Source organism: Bubalus bubalis, chromosome 4, assembly GCF_019923935.1.
Source record: "Bubalus bubalis isolate 160015118507 breed Murrah chromosome 4, NDDB_SH_1, whole genome shotgun sequence".
Lineage (NCBI taxonomy): Eukaryota > Metazoa > Chordata > Mammalia > Artiodactyla > Bovidae > Bubalus > Bubalus bubalis.
The window spans coordinates 46,797,442-46,815,801 of record NC_059160.1 but is presented as its reverse complement, the minus strand read 5'-3'; the positions used below and the strand labels follow the sequence as shown (position 1 = coordinate 46,815,801).

The following is an 18,360-nucleotide window of genomic DNA, read 5'->3' as shown; positions in this document are numbered from 1 at the left end:
CCACACTCCCAAGGCAATAACTCTTTTGAACGGGGCAGGTGCTGACGTCTGTGGGCCTCTGGCCTCCTGACCATAAAGCAGGCATTTCCCTGTGCACCACCCCAGCTGGATTACTTCCCTTCTGGCCCAGAGAACTCCACCTCCCAGAATCTGGGCAAGGCCATGTGACTCATCCCTGCCACATAGTACAAGCAGAAGTTACTGAACCACTTCCACTGCTGACTCATTAAAATTTCCTCCTCTGCTCTCTCCTCTTCCTTGGAAAACTTGAAGTCCTTGATTGATTGGAGGTTGGTTACATCACAGTCTGGAAGAAGCTTGAGTCCCCAGAGGGATATCCAACTACATTGACTGTGACATGAGTAAGCAACTGAAGCTCCCAAGATTTGAGGGTTTGCTGGGCTTCCTAGGTGGCGGAACCTGAGGTAAGGAACCTGCCTGCCAATGCAGGAGACATAAGAAATGCAGGTTCGATCCCTGTGTTGGGAAGATCCCCTGGAGAAGGGCATGGCAACCGACTCCAGTATTCTTGCCTAGAGAATCCCATGGACAGAGGCTGGTGGGCTACAGTGCATGGGGTCACAAAGAGTCGGACATGACTGAAGCACGCACGCTGTGACATGGCAGAGACAGGATCCCCTGGCTAGACCAGACCACCTGACACTTCCCAGGGGCACAGCTCCTCAAACAGTACAAGTGATCTGTCCTCCGACTCGCCCTCCTCAGGGAGGAAGGCTCAAGCTTCTCCTTCCCCCTCCTTCCACGAGAAGGTCTGGGTTCTCATGCCCCATTCAGGTCCACAGACTCCCCCAGGTATCTATCACCCTCGTGAGGACGCACCTTGTGGCCAGCCTGGCAGTCTGGAGCTCCCCCAAGTCCCGCTTAGATGAGACCATGACTTCTACCACACCCTCTTGGTCTGGACCTCTGTTTCCCCACACACCCCAGAAGGACCTCAGAAGATGGCCCTCAAGTCCAGGAAAGCACATCTGAAACGGACTGCCCACAGCCAATACCCAGCAGACCGCACCCTGGCCCAGCCTCCAGCCTACATATGACCCATAAATTCTCCCAGCTGAACAAACACATTTTATGGGGCCTGGGGACACTTCCTAGCCTCACTGTTCCCACCTTCCCGTGTCCTACTCTGGCCAGGCCAGCTCCCCAACACCGCACCTCTCTGGGACCCCCAAGCCCCATCCTTAAGTTTCCCTCCACCTCCTACCCCTCTCCCCCAACTCCCGCCACAAGGAGGGTGGAAAGTTTCTTCTCTTATCAGCCGTTTTACTGCCCCCTCCTCCCTGGTTACACAGTAATTGGGAACAGAACTCTGGCAAGAACGGGTTGATCCTATCAGTTTGCAGTCGACAGTTTACTAGACAGAGGGAAAGGGTCCCCTCAGTGAGGACCCAGGAGGCAGGTAAGAGGTGTGCAAACAAGAGGGGGACAGAAAGGACCCCCAAAGGAAGGGAAAGGAGCCAGGAAGGAGCCTACCGAGAGGCTTGTGCAGTGAAGTCGGGGAGAGAGCAGAAGAAAGTGCTGGCTGGACCAGAGACACCAGGAGAGGTTCAGACACCAGCGTTCAGCCCAGCCCCGGCACAGAGAGCCAGCCTGGCGGTGACCCCGCGACCCTCTTCGGAAGCCTCCACCTGCAGGTGCTCTGGGAGGAAGGCCTGTTCTGGAATCTGGGAGCAGCAGAAGCCAGAGGAATCTAGGAGGATTTCTGGGGGCACCCCTCAAGCTGCAGTGTGGCCCAGGGCTGGGTTGGCCACCTGGGGCTCGCCGGTGGCACTCCAGCCTTCCAGAGGTCTGGCCGGAGCCAGCAGGAAAGAGCCACACGACAGAGAAAGGGTAAAAGTGGACACTTTGCCTCCAGATCTCCTCTGGGGGCAGCCTCCCTTTTCCTTCCAGCTCTTTTGCCCTGTTCCCCACTGGCCATGACTTCAGGGTCCCTGGCCTAGGCTGGGGACTGTGAAAGTGACCACCTCGGAGAAGACCCGTCACAGTAGGACTGAATTCAGTTTAGCAATGGCGATTCCTTTGATGCTGAGTCAACGAGGGCTCTAAGCCCATGGGCACGGGCACAGCCCCTTCCAGCTTTCCCAACGGGACCAGCATCCTTGATCCCAAGATGTTTTGAGGTGACTCACAGAAGTACCCATGGAGACATAACCGTGCTGGATAATCCAACGTGAGAATCTCTGTTCACCTCTGCTCACCCTCTTGTCCAGGAGTTTCAGGAAAGCAAGGACCCCTCCCTCCACGGGCATTGGCCCCTCTTCCCCCTCGCAGCTGCCCACGGAGGGTGCCAAGGCAGGCTCTGATCTCCACGGGAGATGGAGAGGAAGAGTTTGGGGTGCTATGAGGCCCCAAAGAAGCGGGGCCTGTCCTTCTCCATTGAGGACATCTTAAAGAGGCCAGCTGAGAGGAGTGATGTGGTCAAGCCAGAAGGGGCAAGTGGACAGGGCACCAGGCAGGCAACAGCTGCAGATTTCGGGCCAGAAAGACCCCCACAGGACCAGCCCAAAGGTAAGTGTCTTTTTGCCAGTTCTTACCCACTCCTGGGTCTGCAAGCCCCAGCTGGGCTCAGGCAGAGAAAAAGCTGCTCTGTATCAACAGAAGAGAAGACTCCACAATTCAGAGAGATGTCAGGTACTGGGCCAGTAGCCTTAAATACCTTTCTATCTAGCCCAGAAATGGAGCTGTTCTAATTCAGTCACCAAGGCCCAGTTCACTGCAGGACGCAGGGATCTGGGGCTTGTTCCTATAACCAGGCCGTAGCTGAGAATGCCGGTGACCATTTATTTATTCTGTGGTCGGCACCATCCTGGAGGCTGTGCATGTCTCTAACTTCAGCAGAAAAGTATAATTATCATAAACTTGACTGATGAGAAACTCACCTGTGAAAGAGAAGAGGCGGGTGGTGCCCCCAGGTCACACAGCTGCAGAGCAGAGGACCCGAGACCCAGCCACCCGAACACCTGCTTAGGCTGTCATGTTCTTTCCCTTCAGAAGCAGAGTTCGGCCTGCACGGCCTCTAGTGGCTGAAGCTCTGCCCCAAATCTGCCCACCCTGATCACACCCTAGGCCAGTGACCTCCCCAGGGTTTACCCCCAAATAACAATGACCAGATCCCGGGCCCCTCCTTGAGGGCCAGCTTGAGGAGGGGACGGAGGAGGGAACAAACATGTTCCTAGGATTCAGGCAACCGCGGTCAGTCTCAGCTCTCCCCCCGCCTGCCCGTTTCCACTCTGGCCTCAGCTTCATCTCCAGTGAGACAGCTGAGTGAGGGAGAAAATGAAGCTAGTGATGTCTTGGGGGTCCACTGGAGTCTGACCGGCGATGAGCCTGGAGTGTCCACAAGAGTGTCCTGGTCCTCTCTCCTTTCTAACGCTTTAATCCAAGGAAAGGCTTCCCCGGCAGCTCAGTGATAAAGAATCCGCCTGCCAATGCAGGAGATGCTGGTTTGATCCCTGAGTCAGTAAGATCCCCTGTAGGAGGAAATGGCAACCCACTCCAATATTCTTGCCTGTGAAATCTCATGGGCAGAGGAGCCTGGCGGACTACAGTCCATGGGGTCACAAAGAGTCGGACGTGATTGGGTGACTAAATAACAGCAATCCAAGGGAAAGAAACTCAGGGAAGCCACGATGCCTTCTCCTCCCAAACACGGAGCCCCACTCCCTCCCCCAGGTGGAGTCTCCTAAGAGGGGGTTGGTGCTCACTGCTGGTGAGCCAAGGGAAAGAGTCTGCAGGGGGTGGGGGGTCATGTGTCCCCAGAGAGCTAGTGGGTTTCCTAGTAGCTGACCTTTTCAAGAGGAAAGGGTCCCAGCTTAATTGTCAGAAGTTCATTAATACCTTCCAGTGAATTGAATGAGCAATGAGAGTTCACAGGAACCATTCTGCAGAGGGTCTGACCTGAGTGTCTCTTGCTGCAGCTACGTAAAATCTATGTCCATCCTCTCTGCTGCAGAGGAAGAGAGAGAGAGATCTTATTTCCCTTCCCAGAGCAGTTTCCCTTCCCCTAGCCCAACACTGGCTGTTGACAAAAAGGAGGCCAGTCATGCTAAACCTCCGCTGAAGCTGCTGGCATGTTCCAGGTCAACTAGACCCAGAGGAGACACCCTGTAAGTGCTTGGGAAAATGGCAGTCATAAGATTGGACTGGGCTCTCACGGCAGTGTGATGGCCATTGTGCCCATCCATTTGTCACGGTTGTGAGCCCCACCTTAGAGCTGGTGAAACCAAGAAGAGAAGATAAATCACCTGCAAAAACCACACGAGTAGGTAACATTAGAATTGAACCCCGGTTGCCTGAGATCATCCACTCTAGATTATTTCTGAATGTGGCTAAAATCCATCCATCTCCCTGCTAGGCTGGAATTCAGCATGTCTACTTTTTTGGCCACGCCACACAGCGTTAAGGATCCTACTTACCCAACCAGGGATCAAACCCATGCCCCCTACAATGGAAGCGCAGAGTCCTAGCCACTAGACAGCCAGGGAAGTCTCAGGAATTCAGTGTTTCTAAAGAGACTCATGAGGGTCCCCCTGGAGGTTTTCAAAATGCCTTTGAATGTGAGGAAGGCAAAGATTATTTATGTCAATAGTCCTGTAATGATTTCTACACTAACCTTCTATCTATGATGCATGATACCAATTACCCATTTATGGTCATGATATGAGGTTTTCTTTTAATATATATGCATTTATTTAGGGCTTCCCAGGTGGTGCTAGTGGTAAAGAACCTGCCTGCCAATACAGGAGATATGAGAGGCGTGAGTTTGATCCCTGGGTAGGGAAGATCCCTGAAGAAGAAAATGGCAATGCCCTCCAGTATTCTTACCTGGAGAATCCCTTGGTCAGAGGAGCCTGGCAGGCTACAGTCCGTGGGGTCACAAAAGAGTCGGACACGACTGAGCGGCTACACAACAACCGTCATAGCTAAAAAGCAGACAAGGTGTAAATGAATGGGTATGTTTATGTTCCAATAAAATTTTATTTACAGTTATGGGCAGAATGCCAGGTCTGGCCTCAGGCTGTAGTTCATCAACCCCTAAAGCTATTGGCATGACATGCAAAGTCCTTCACAGACCAGCCCTGTGGGTCCCCAGATTCATCCCCCATCATGGCCTGCCTGGCCTCACCCTCCAGGCACATGGAGCATCTCTCTCACTTCCAGTCTTTCAAGCCCTTTTATGTCTCCAAACTTTGCCCTTTAAAACCCTCATGGGGAGGGAGGTGGGAGCGGGGTTCAGGATGGGGAACACATGTATACCCATGGCGGATTCATGTCAATGTATGGCAAAACCAATACAATATTGTAAAGTAATTAGCCTCCAATTAAAATAAATTAAAAAAAACAAACCCTCACTCTTTCCCCTTCTTCTTCCTCCCTTTCCTCTTCCTTCCCTCATCCCCTCCCTCCACATGAGCTTCCTTTAGCTGCTGTGCCAATTACCACAAACTGAATGGCTTAAAACAACAGAAACTTATCATCTTAGAGTTTCAGAACCAGAAGTCCAAAACCAAGGTGTTGGTAGGGTTAATTATTTTCAGAGGCCCCAAGGGAAAGACTACTCAGTGCCTCTGTCCCAGCTTCCCATGGCTGCCAACAATCCACGACAGTGATGTGCCTGTAGACACATCATCCCACACTCTGACTCCATCGTCACTTGGCCTTGACCTCGGGCTCTATGTGGAATCCCCCTCTCCTTTATCTCATCAGGACACATGTCATTGGACATAGAATCTACCCTAAATCCAGGAGAGTCACATCTCAAGATCCTTGGCCTAATTGTACCTGCAAAGACCTTATCTCCATATAAGGTCACCTTCACAGGTACCGGGGGTTAGAACTGAGATGTTTCTTCCTGAGGGGGAAACAATTCAACCCACTCCATCTTTCCTCACGTCTTCATCCCCCTCATTTTCCTCATTCCCCCTCCTTCCTAGTCCCCTTCCCCTTTCTTCTCTCTTTCCCCCTTCCCTCCTTCCTCATCCTCTCCTCCTCACCCACACTGCCTAGGACTAAAGACAGTGGACCTTCTGCTCTGCTCTGGGCCCTGGGAGAGGGAGCCCTGACTCAGGGGCCATCTTCTTCTTGCTGTTCCTCCTCTTTTCTCACACTGTTCCATGCTCGGATGATGGGTTTTTATAAGTCTTCATAGATCATTTTTGGTCTCCATATGTAAAACTCTCAAAGTTTCCTTTTTCAGTTTTTAAATCCCTACAGTGTTCCTACAGAGTGTTTACTTCCCCAGATATGCCTTGTAGTGGGGCTTTCCTGATGGCTCAGATGGTAAAGAATCCACCTGCAATGCAGGAGACCTGGGTTCGATCCCAACCCCTGGAGCGGGGCATGGCAACCCACTCCAGTATTCTTACCTAGAGAATCCCCATGGACAGAGAAGCCTGGCAGGCTACAGTCCATGGGGTCACAAAGACCATAGGATCATGGACACGACTGAGTGACTAAGCACATACGCCTTGTAAGGTGGTAGTTGGTCATCATTTTTTTGGCTAGAAGTGGCTCTTCTCCCTCTTACAAGACCAAGGACTTTGGCTACCTCTAATCTGGGCACTCTGCAGGTTTGCATTTAGGTTGGCCTTCTGTGTGTATTTTCACAGAGATAAGCGTTAGCTGACTTCCTCCTCAGTCCTTTGCAGGAAGGAAAACTAAACATGAGCTCTCCCATTGAATAGAAACAAGTTCTGTGGCTCTTTCCAGGTCACATCAGGGAACCTCCCCCAGTGTTATTAGCTGGTGTCATGTCTGGTCCCCTGCTTTGTCACAAGTATAAAATGGAAAGGAACAAGGGCAGGCTCCCTTTGGAGCCCTCCAGCAGGCTGAGGACACCTTCTAGACAGGACAGGTGGCTTGCAGAGAGGCACCTCCCAGGGCAGAATATGCCAGCCTTTTCCCCCCATAGTGGTCCTGGACTTCTACAATTGCCTGTGCCCACAGCATGCAAGGCATGCTACTTGGCTTGGCATTCAAGGCTTTTCACTCTCCCCTTTAACAGTGTCATCTGCTTTCTCCCCAGTCCTCACTTCCATGGGTGTGGGAGCCTGGATCTTCTTCCAACCGCTGCTTTAGGATGACAAGGACAAGGCTCATTTCAGGAGTCTTAGCCCAGCTGCAAAGCCCCTGGGGCCTCTAGCTGAGCGGCCAAGGCCAATTAGCAGACCGCAGAGAAGGAGCAATCAAGGGAGGGAGCCAAGCACAAAGAAACATCAGTTTATAATTAGGTGGCCTAATCACCTGTGTAAATTGTGTATTTCTTATGATCAATGTGCTAAATGGCTCAGGTTTAATTAAGTTCTGCTGACTCAGTCTCTTTGAAGACCCAGTGAAGTGTGATCACAGCTCAAGCAATTAATAACCTGAGAGGAGCAACTTGAGAGAGGTGGCAGTTCCCTGCCTCCTTCATCTCCCCTCTTCCCACCCTCCCCTGAGTGTCCTTGAATGGGGTTCCACACCCGCATTGTCTTCTCTGACCCAGGGCCGGAAACTCCCAGCCCTTTTCCACAATTAAGAATCATCCTGTGTGATGGGCATTCCACCCATGAACTGGTTCTTCCAGCTTCCTGTTTAATGAGGTTCCTTCTGGTTCCAAAATACTATGTTCCTTCAGTGTCCTGTGTTCTGCCTTCTTCTCTGTTCCATAATTCCTTTATGCTGTCCTTCCTGCCCTCACCAGCTTCCTCTCTCTTACCACCTACTATGGTCTATAAATCAAGCATCAGGCTTGCTGGCTTCCCTCCCTCCTTTCCTAAAGCAGCTCTAGCATTTGATGGGAAAACTGAAGTGTCAGCCTTCACCCTTCCTGAGCCAACCACTCAGCTTCTGCTCTTCCCCATCCCCACTTCCCTGTGGACCACAAGCAGGTCACTCTGCTCTGAGTCACTGCCTGGAGCTCCAGGGCAACATCCTCTCCACTGGTCATCCTTCTCCCCAGGCACCAGCAAGGAGATGAGTGTGGGCCAGCCTTCCCTTTCTCTTACTTTTCCTGTAATTCCAGTTTTCCCAACACCATCAAATTCGGCTCTATGACCAATGGATACCCATTTTCCTAGAGATATGTGGCAATTAGAGGAAAGTGCAACACAAGGAGAAACTTAAAGTGAGGCCCAGAATATGACTTTTTCCAGAAACCAATGGAAAAACCTATAAGGGAGCCCTACCCAATAGAACTTTCTCTGATGATGGAAATGTTTTCTATCTATGCTCTCCAATATGGTAGCCACTAGCCACATGTGGTTGACCTATAAGTAGTGTGGCTAAAGAACTATATTTTTTATTTGATTTGATTTGATTTAAATAGCCATAGGCAGATAGTGGTTACCATATGAACAATGCAGATCTAAAGAGTTGAATTTCTAATAAGGTCCAGCCTTGATCCTATCCTTATTTCCCTGATGTCAGGTTCAAGTCTATCTGTCTCCCAAAACTGCTCTTCTGGTTGGGTGTCACTAGTCATATTTCAGGGACCCCCACTCGCTGGGACCCCCACCCCCATCCGTTTCAAATACAGAGAAGGCGATGGCACCCCACTCCAGTACTCTTGCCTGGAAAGTCCCATGGATGGAGGAGCCTGGTGGGCTGCAGTCCATGGGGTCGCACAGAGTCGGACACGACTGAGCTACTTCACTTTCACTTTTCACTTCCTGCATTGAAGAAGGAAATGGCAACCCTCTCCAGTGTTCTTGCCTGGAAAATCCCAGGGACGGGGGAGCCTGGTGGGCTGCCATCTATGGGGTCGCACAGAGTCGGACACGACTGAAATGACTTAGCAGCAGCAGGAGCAGTTTCAAATAACATCCCAAGAAGGGTTGTATGGAGATAACCAGTGTTGACTACTGACACCCCAAGAACCCATGCTGTCTTGGGAGAAGGGCTTTGGCCCTTGAGTGCTTCAGGCTGGTCCACTTGGGGCTCAGCCTCCATCTCGCCAACCATGTATATTTTAGACAACCCTCTTTCTTTACAGGAGAAGTCACTACATCTGTTGGACACACACATATACAGCCTGTCACCATGATTGAGAGATCATCATCTCTCAAGAATAAACATTTATCCTGAGGATGTTTAGTTCAAAGTTAATGAGAATAAATATTTTTCTAACTGGCTCATAACTGACAGGCAGCCCGTCTCCACAAAGTCAACAATCACATTATTTTGCTGAGGAGGGCTCAGATCCTTTTCTTACAACCTTATCTCCAGGTTATGTCCTTCTGATCCTCTAGGAAATAAGGGGAAGCTGTATTTGTCTTGTTAGCTGCTTCCCTAGTTACACAAATGGAAACTGGAGATAATTATTTTATTAAGGAGTCTATACTTAGTCATGGACACTTGTTTGCCTAAGTTTCCTTCTGGGGAAAAAGCAAGAGATAGCTTATTTTTGCTAATTTCTTAATAACTTTTTAAAATATGTATTTACTTAGCATTCTGACTTCTTAGTTGGAGCATGTGGGATCTAGTTCCCTGACCAGGGGCCGAACCCAGCCCCCTATATTGGGAGCACAGAGTCTTAGTCACTAGAACACTAAGGAAGACCCTATTTTTTTATAATTTACAGTCTGTTTCTAATCCTCTGTTCTCCATGTTGCTTACTTTCCGGTATTCCAGCTCTACACCATACCTTTTTGGTTCAGTATCTTCTATTCCAAAGTTCTATATTCTTAGAAGAATCCCAGATGCATGTTATCCTGAACCTCCGTTTGCCCATCCAACCTGAAATCTTCCATTCTGTGAATTTTTTGGCAATTTTCTATAAAACTGCACTGTATCATTACAATTGTCTAAAACATTGACCTTGTGAATGAATGAATGAGATACTGTCAGCACAATTTGTTCATTTTTGTACTCCTGCAGACAGGCCCTCTGTGCCTAGCACAAAAGACATTCAGTACAGTCTTGGCAATGGATTCATACCTTCCATTTGTCTACACCAATTCTAGATGGGTTTGGCTCTACCCCTTAAATGCACCGCCAGCTCTAAATATAGAATAAATCTCTCTTTTTTTTTAATTAAAAAGTACAGTGGACTTGAGGAGGGAAAGGGAGATAGAAAAGGTAAGAGATCAGATCATATCAGCTGGTTCACAATCCAACAGCTTCCTCCAAGGGGTAAATATGTTTGAAATCTCACTGTCCACAACCCCCAAGAAGCTTCCAAGAGTCAGGAAAATGAATAAAATTACTTTGAGGGGATAAAAAAAAATGGACTGATAACAATGAGGGGTAGTTGGGAGGGGTGAGACAAGTGGCTCGATGGGTAGAGTGGCTGGACCTAGAGTCTGTCATAGAGAATAAAGTAAGTCAGAAAGGGAAAAACAAATATCATGTATTAATGTGTGTGTGTGTGTGTGTGTGTGTATGGTATCTAGAAAAGTGGTACAGATGAACCTATTTGCAGGGCACGAATAGGGACACAGACATAGGGAACGAACATATGGACACAGTGGGGTGGGGAGAGTGAACTGAATTGGGAGAATAGCACTGACATAAGTACTCTGGTGGTTTAGTCTCTAAGTTGTGTCCAACTCTTGTGATCCCATAGACTGTAGCCCCCCAGGCTCCTCTGTCCTTTACAGGCAAGAATACTGGACTGGCTTGCTATTTCCTTCCCCAGACATAAGTACACTACCATGTATAAAAGAGATAGCTTGTAGAAACCTGCAGTATAGCACAGGGAGCTCAGCTCACTGCGCTGTGATAACCTAGAGGGGTGAGATGGTAGAAGTTTAAGAGGGAGGGGGAAATATGTATACATATAGCTGTTTCTCCAATGATTTGGCCACTTGATGTGAAGAGCTGACTCACTGGAAAAGACCCTGATGCTGGGAAAGAATGAAGGCAAAAGGAGAAGGGGGTGGCAGAGAATGGGATGGTTAGATAGCATCACCAACTTAATGGGCAAGAATCTGAGCAAACTCCCGGAGATAGTGGAGGACAAAGAAACCTCATGTGCTGCAGTCCATGCAGGCGCAATGAGTCAGACACATCATAGCAACTGAACAACAACAGAGCTGATTCACTTTGTTGTACAACAGAAACTAACATAACATTGTAAAGCAATTATACTCCAATAAAAAATAGATTAAATAAAATCAGAGATTTAAAAAAAGGGCAGACTATGGAAGGCACTTGTCAATTCTTAGAAATGCAGGAGTAACTCATCCAGAAGTGTTATCCTCAGCAGAAATCTCTCCTTCATCCATCTACCTTTTGCCCAGCCAACTGGGCCCCAGGCAAGGCTGAGGCCAGGTCTTTCAAGCCTCCACCTGAAGAGAAAGAGAACTGCAGAGTGCCAGGGTGGATTTGGCCTTTGTAATTTGATCATTCAACCCCTCTCCACTCCTCCATTCTACAGATCGGGAGACTGAGGCCCAGAGAGTAAATAAAATATGGCCCAATCAAGGACCAGGGTCCTGGAGCCTTAACTCATGCTCAGTGCCCCTCTCACCACCTCCTTGCTTCCTGGGATGGGCTGCTTCTCAGTCCTGTTTCCCCATCCCCCTCAATCCAGTGACCTCTGCCACCCCCATCGTGTGTGTGTTAGTATTCTTGTGCCTGAGGGAGAAGGGCCTTAAGTAGCAAGTGAAAGACCACTATGACTGTTGAGAGGGAGACTGTGGAAGAAAGGAAAAAGCTTTTTTTCTCCTTTTGCACTAGGTCCCACCTATGATGTAGCATCCCTGAGTGGGCCTGAGACTGGACAAGTGGCTGGAAACAGGCTGTGAGGGGCTGACTGCTGAGGTTTTTCTGTAAAGGGCTAGATGGTAATTATTTTAGATTTTGCAGTCTCTGTTTCAGCAACACAACTCTGCCCTTATAGCACAAAAACAGCCATAGACAATACATAAACCCATGTGTCAGGCTGTGTTTCAATAAAACTTTATTTCTAAAAACAGACAGTAGGCCGGATGTGACCCCCAGGCTGTGGTTTGCCATTCCTTGTTACAGACAAGGGAAATTTGCTTGAAGGCATCTGAGCAGCAGAAAGGACAATCAAAGAAGTTTCTAGAAGGTCATTTTGGCCACACTGTCCAGAATGGATAGAGGGAGTCAACCTAGGGGGAGGGGTTCTAGGAGAGAGAACATTGTAAAAGCCCAAGCCTAAGAAGCCAGAGGCCAAGTAGTAGCAACATTGGTTTAATGGGTACGACAAGGCAGCACAAAAGCTTCACTGAGACGAAGGTCACTAACCTAGCTTGGACCCTCCTCCCTCCAGAGGGGAAGAAGGGTAAGCGGAGGCTCCGAACCACCTTCACCACAGAGCAGCTGCAGGAGCTGGAGAAGATCTTCCACTTCACTCACTATCCTGACGTCCACGTCCGCAACCAGCTGGCGGCCAGGATTAACCTCCCGGAAGCACGTGTGCAGGTACAACCATCCCCACCCTCAACCCCCCTCCTCAATGCCCTTGGAGGCATGGGTGAGACCCCAGGTATCCTGCACCCTCTGGGACTGCCCCATCTGAAATTTTCCATTTGCTTTATCCCATGAATACAGTTATTTTGTCCAAGTATCATTTTCCAGGAAATGAGGTCACCATAGTTATAAGATAGATGCTTTCTCTCCTTGGAGAATAGATGTGGAGGGGGTTTTATGATGATGGCCATTGGCATCTGCTCCACTCCCTTCTCCACTTGACTGTACTTCCAAAGCATTATTCACCACGCAGCCTCAAAATAGGTCTTGACAATCTAGACTAGGGCTCAACAGACTTCTTCAGTAAGGGACAAGGTGCTAATTCTGTTAGGCTTTGTGAGGCCATATGGTCACTGTCATAACTATTCAATTCTGCCCTTGTAGCACAAAAATAGCTATAGTTTACAACATACAAACAAATGAGCATGTTCCAATAAACGTTACTGATGAGCACTAAAATTTGAATTTTGTGCCATTTGCATGTCACCAAATTTAGATTCTTTTTCCCAACCACTTAAAAATGTGTAAACCATACGTAGCACAAGGGCTGTACAAAAACAGGTGGGAAGCCAGAGTTAACCTGAGGTTAACTCTGCCAACCTCTGACTTGGAACACATAGGTATCACTTTGGCAGCAGCACAGAGAAGTGGCAAAGACCCTCCATGGTCAGAGACCTAATCTGTAATCTGTCATTTCTTCCCCCTACCTGAGTGTCTAGGCTTCCTCTGTGGTTAGAGATACAGTAGCCCCTCACCAATGGTATGTCCAACTCTCTTTGCACATCCCCAGTTCTGCAAGTATTGCTCTAGCAAATCCAAAACCAATTGTTACATATTTTCACTCTCTCTAAAACAGTTTTCTAAATCACCCTGCATTTTTTTTAACAAATATGATGTGGGAACTATACTCAACATCTTTTTTTATAACTTAATTTTTAATGAATAAAAAAATCTTTGAAAAACAGAAAAATACAATTTTTATTTTATATCAGAGTATATTTGATTTACAATGTTATGTTAGTTTCAGGTGTACAACAAAGTGATTTGGTTACACATTGCATAGATCTATTCTTTTTTTATTTTTTTATTATTTTTTTTTCACTTTACAATATTGTATTGGTTTTGCCATACATCAACATGGATCTATTCTTTTTCAGATTCTTATCCCATATAAGATTATCACAGAGTACTGAGCAGAGTTCCCTGTGATATACAGTAGGTCTTTGCTATCCATTTTATATACAGTAGTGTGTATATGTTAATCCCAATCTCCTAATTTATCTCTTCTCCTCTCCACCTTTCAACATCTTGTAATAACCTATAACAGAAGAGAATGTTAAAAAGGAATACATATATTTGTAAGTATACATAAAACTGAATCACTTTGCTGTACGTCTGAAACTAACACAACATTGTAAATCAATTATATTTCAATACTTTCTTGAAATATACAATGGACTTATTAAATTCAAAATCTTCACCAGGGTCCACATCAATATTCCACCCAAGCCTACCTCTCGTCTGGTCAAGGTCCACCCCTGTCTGGACTTCTCCCCTTTTACTTCCCATTTGAAATCAGTCACCAACGAGGTGGGCAGCATCTACATCTAGTGTAAAGCCCAGAATTCAGCAGCTGTCTCAGCAGAATGAGCAAGTGCAAATGGCCATGTTTCACAGACAGTCAGGGTGCCCATGAATACAGGCAACCCTCAATAGCGGATACCAGAGGGCCCACTGGGGTTGCAAACGGGTGGCCCACCAGCAGGCAAGAGCCCATGGATGGGTTTTCACTGATCTGCATGGTTTTTAAATCTCAGAGCTTTCACAGAAAAATCAAGATTTCTGCCTTAGAAGTTGGATGAAGCTGCAGCGCTGGCCTCACATTTCCACATGGTGGCTATTAGCTGAGGCTGAGACGCTGCCCCCTTCAGCCTCTGTTCACCCCGCAGACCCCACCACTCCCAGTTACAGGGCACCCTGCTGGTTCGCACTGCCTCCTATGAGCCCCCCAGCCCCTGTAGGCATGGAAGGTTGTGACCTCGGATCCTCTCTCCTAAGGCAGATCAGATTCAAAGAAATCGTGGCTGCCGTTGACCTTTACAAACTGTAAAGGGACGGTCCCTTGGAAGGTGCAGTCATCATGTATTTTAAGGAGAGGAAATGGATGGAGAAAAGCCCCTTTGCTTATCTCCATCCTCTCTCACCTTCATCTCAGATCTGGTTCCAGAATCAGCGAGCCAAGTGGCGGAAGCAGGAGAAGACCAACAGCCTTGGGGCTTCGCAACTGCAGAGTGAGGCCGGCTTGGCCCCGTCCACAAACCCGGATGTGGCCGTGAGTGGCTGGGGGCGGGGCTGGGGGCGGGGCTGGGGGCGGGGCTGGGGGCGGGGTCACTGTCTGGGACCATCTTATCCAGATTGGAACACCTCGGGGGCTCTGTTCACTGCTCAGATTAGTTCAGTTCAGTTCAGTTCAGTCAAACAGTAGAGTCCAGCTCTTTGCGACCCCATGGACTGCAGTACGCCAGGCTTCCCTGTCCATCACGAACTCCCGGAGCTTACTCAAACTCCCCTGTAAACACTGGAAATTTTTTTAGAAAGAGAGTGGGCATGGATGCCTGGGAAACCTGCTAGAAGTCTCTGCCTCTGTCCCCGTGTCCTCATCCACTGCATGACCATCACAGTCCTCTCCCTCTTCCAGGGACTGACTTGTATTACTTGTGTAAAACGTCCCAGTTTATGGAGCAGGGTCACAGAGTAAAGGGCGTTATGTGGGAATGGAGCCCATTGGCTCAGGAGTCAGGCTGCCAAGACCGAGATTCGAATCGCAGCTCTGCCCTAAGCAGTATGTGACCTGGAAGAGTCATTGTGCCCCTCAGAGGACAGTCATAGATTTGATGAGGATGAAATGACCAAGTCTTGAAGAATGTCTGCCACACAGGAAGTGGTCGCTAAAAATTAAACATTCATCGAGTCAACAAATTTGAAGTGTGTACCAGATGCTAGTCCTGGATTCAGATCCAGTCCTGAATATTCATTGGAAGGACTGATGTTGAAGCTGAAACTCCAATATTTTGGCCACCTGATGGGAGGAACTGACTCATTTGAAAAGACCCTGATGTGGGGAAAGATTGAAGGTGGAAGGAGAAGGGGACGACAGAGGATGAGATGGTTGGATGGCATCACCAACTCGATGGACATGAGTTTGAGTAAACTCTGGGAGTTGGTGAGGGACAGGGAGGCCTGGTGTGCTGCAGTCCATGGGGTCACAAAGAGTCGGACACGACTGAGCGACTGAACTGAACAGGGGCGAGACAGCAGTGCACAAAATAGATAGTCCTGTGGTTAACGATTTGTACAAACCCACAATGACTCTATGAGGCAGGATTTTTAATTTATCCATTTTTGCTGATGCAGAAACTGGACTCTGAGAAGCAAAGTGACTTTTCCGAGACAAACAGTTGCTGTAAATGCTGGAATGAGGACCAGATTTCCTGGCCCCCCTGGGCAAGCACTTCTTCCCAGGTTGGTCTCTCTATCCACCCCAAGCTGCCAGAGAGTCACTGGGAAAGGTTGGGAAGTCGAGGGACAGTGTGGAGTAAAACTTAAAGCTGACCTCTCTCCTGGCCTTTCCTTCTGACAGGGCCCCATACTGCCACCCCCTGCACAGCCCAGGCTGCTTCCTCTCACCAGGTGCTGTCCACGAGCTCAAGGTCAACTGACCTCTGCCTGGCTCCCCACCCAGATTGCCCTCCTCCCATGCCACCCATGGGAGACACAGCCTCTGCCGGGCCCTCTCATCATCCAGCAGACCTGCATCCCTACATTCTGCTTTGTTCCCACCTCCGCACCCCAGAGGAGGCAGCATCTGTACCACCTCCATAACACAGACTGGACATCCTCTCCTGAGTGGAGCCTCTCTCCTCTCCAGATGAAAACAGGTGGCGGGAAAGTGACCAGGTCTCTGGGGGAGTCAATCTCATGATTCAGAGATGACCCACAGTTCAAAAAGCCACCCTGAGCATGTCCTTCGGCAGGTTGCTTCAGATTCAGCAGCAAGGTGACCAGTAAAGGAAGCTCTCCTCTCTCCTGGCCAATGTGGCCCTCCTGCTTCAGACAACAGATGCTATGTGAGGTCTCAGGATGAGCCCTGGAAGGAAGAGGTTGCCCTCTTGCACCTGTGCTTCCTTTACGTGGTTGTGTGACCTCCAGTCAGTCGCTCGCCCCTCTGGACTTCATCTGTAACACAGGCAGTTGCACAAGATGACTCCTGAGCACCCTTCTGGCCCTTACCTTGGTGAGATGAACCATGGTGAGAACAGAAGCACAGAGAAGGCCAAGGAGAGGTTGTTTGTTCACTCACTCATAAGACACTTATTAAGTACCTACTGAGTGCTTCATAAGTGGAACTGGATATTGGCATGAACAACTGAGGCTCTACCCACAAAAGCTCGGTCCAGGATGACCAAAAGGGTAATGCTGACCTTCCCCTGCAGGCAGAACATTCACTCAATGACCTTGCAAGAGGCCCACGGCTAACACATTCTGTTTGGCATTGATATGAATGTTCTAAAGAGGAAGAGACATACAGAAACATTTCTTTAAAACTTTAAACAGAATTTAGTGTCTTTGGTTATTCTGCCGGGCTGTGGAGGGATGTTGTCATTTCTAGTTTGGATGAAGGGAAAGATAGTAAGCTCTTGTCACAGTTCATCTTCCCAGGACCTTGCAAGGGGTCCAGTTAGAAAGCCAGCCTCACTCTATGCTGAAAAGCCTAAGAAAGAGGGAGAGAAGGAGAAAGAGAAATTGATTTTTTTTAATATAAGGAATTAGCTTTCACAGTTACGGAAGCTGAAAAGTCCCATGAGCAGCAGTTGGCCAATTGAAAATGGAGACCCAGGAGAGCAGAGGGTATCAGCTTCAGTGTGAGACTGAAGGCAGAAGCTCCATGTCCCAGCTCAAAGACAATCAGGCAGAGAGAGCAAATTCTTCCTTCCCGCACAGTTTTGTTCTATTCAGCCCTCAATGGATTGGAGGGGGAAGGCCATCTGCTTTACTCAGTCTACTGATCACAGTGTTCATCTCATCCAGAAACACCTTCACAGACATACCCAGAATAATGTGAAGCTGAATATCTAGTTACCCTGTGGGCCAATCATGTTGACACACAAAATTAACCATCCCAGGCTCCATCCCCTTTCCTAGGCACATATCCTCCCTCCAAGCATAAGGGGTTCAGGTGACCAGAATGCCTCAGCTTCAGTACAGATGTGAACGTTGGTTTTAGGGGGCCACCTCTTCCACTCTAGGTGTTCCTTTTCCCCCAAGAACTATTTTCTTATCTTTACCTTATATCTGTGGGGCAAATGAATCACTTTAGCACTCTTACCAGCTGTGAAAATTTGGGCAAGAGACACATTACCAGGACTTCCCTGGTGGTCTAGTGGCTAAGACTCCAAGCTCCCAATTCATGGGGACTGGGTTCAATCCCTAGATTTCACATGCCACAACTAAAGATCCCTCATGCTGCCAACGAAGATCAAAGATCCTGCATGCCGCAGCTAAGACCTGGTGCAACCAAATGAAGAAAAAAAAAGAGAGAGAAAGAGAGAAACACATTCCCTATGTGTTCCTTGGAGAGCAAGTTTCTTGTCTCTGACGGTTTCTCTATTACATGAGTTAATAAGCATGTGCATGTGCATACTCAGTTCAGTCGCTCAGTCGTGTCCGACTCTTTGTGACCCCATGAATTGCAGCACACCAGGCCTCCCTCTCCATCACCAACTCCAGGAGTCTACTCAAACTCATGTCCATTGAGTTGGTGACGCCATCCAACCATCTCATTCTCTGTCGTCCCCTTCTCCTCCTGCCCTCAATCTTTCCCAGCATTAGGGTCTTTTCCAATGAGTCAACTCTTCTCATGAG

At 48.5% G+C, this 18,360-nt stretch overlaps 1 protein-coding gene across 1 annotated transcript; it reads left to right on the top strand.

Moving 5' to 3' along the window:
• The first annotated feature begins 627 nt into the window (after positions 1 to 627).
• On the top strand, positions 628 to 17,924 carry ISX (intestine specific homeobox). Its single transcript, XM_025283564.2, is given in 6 exon segments — positions 628 to 2,529; positions 12,239 to 12,390; positions 14,654 to 14,770; positions 15,853 to 15,960; positions 16,079 to 16,267; positions 16,269 to 17,924. Coding segments are annotated over 6 exon segments (861 nt in total). The 5' UTR covers positions 628 to 2,336; the 3' UTR covers positions 16,371 to 17,924.
• Positions 17,925 to 18,360: the final 436 nt, after the last annotated feature.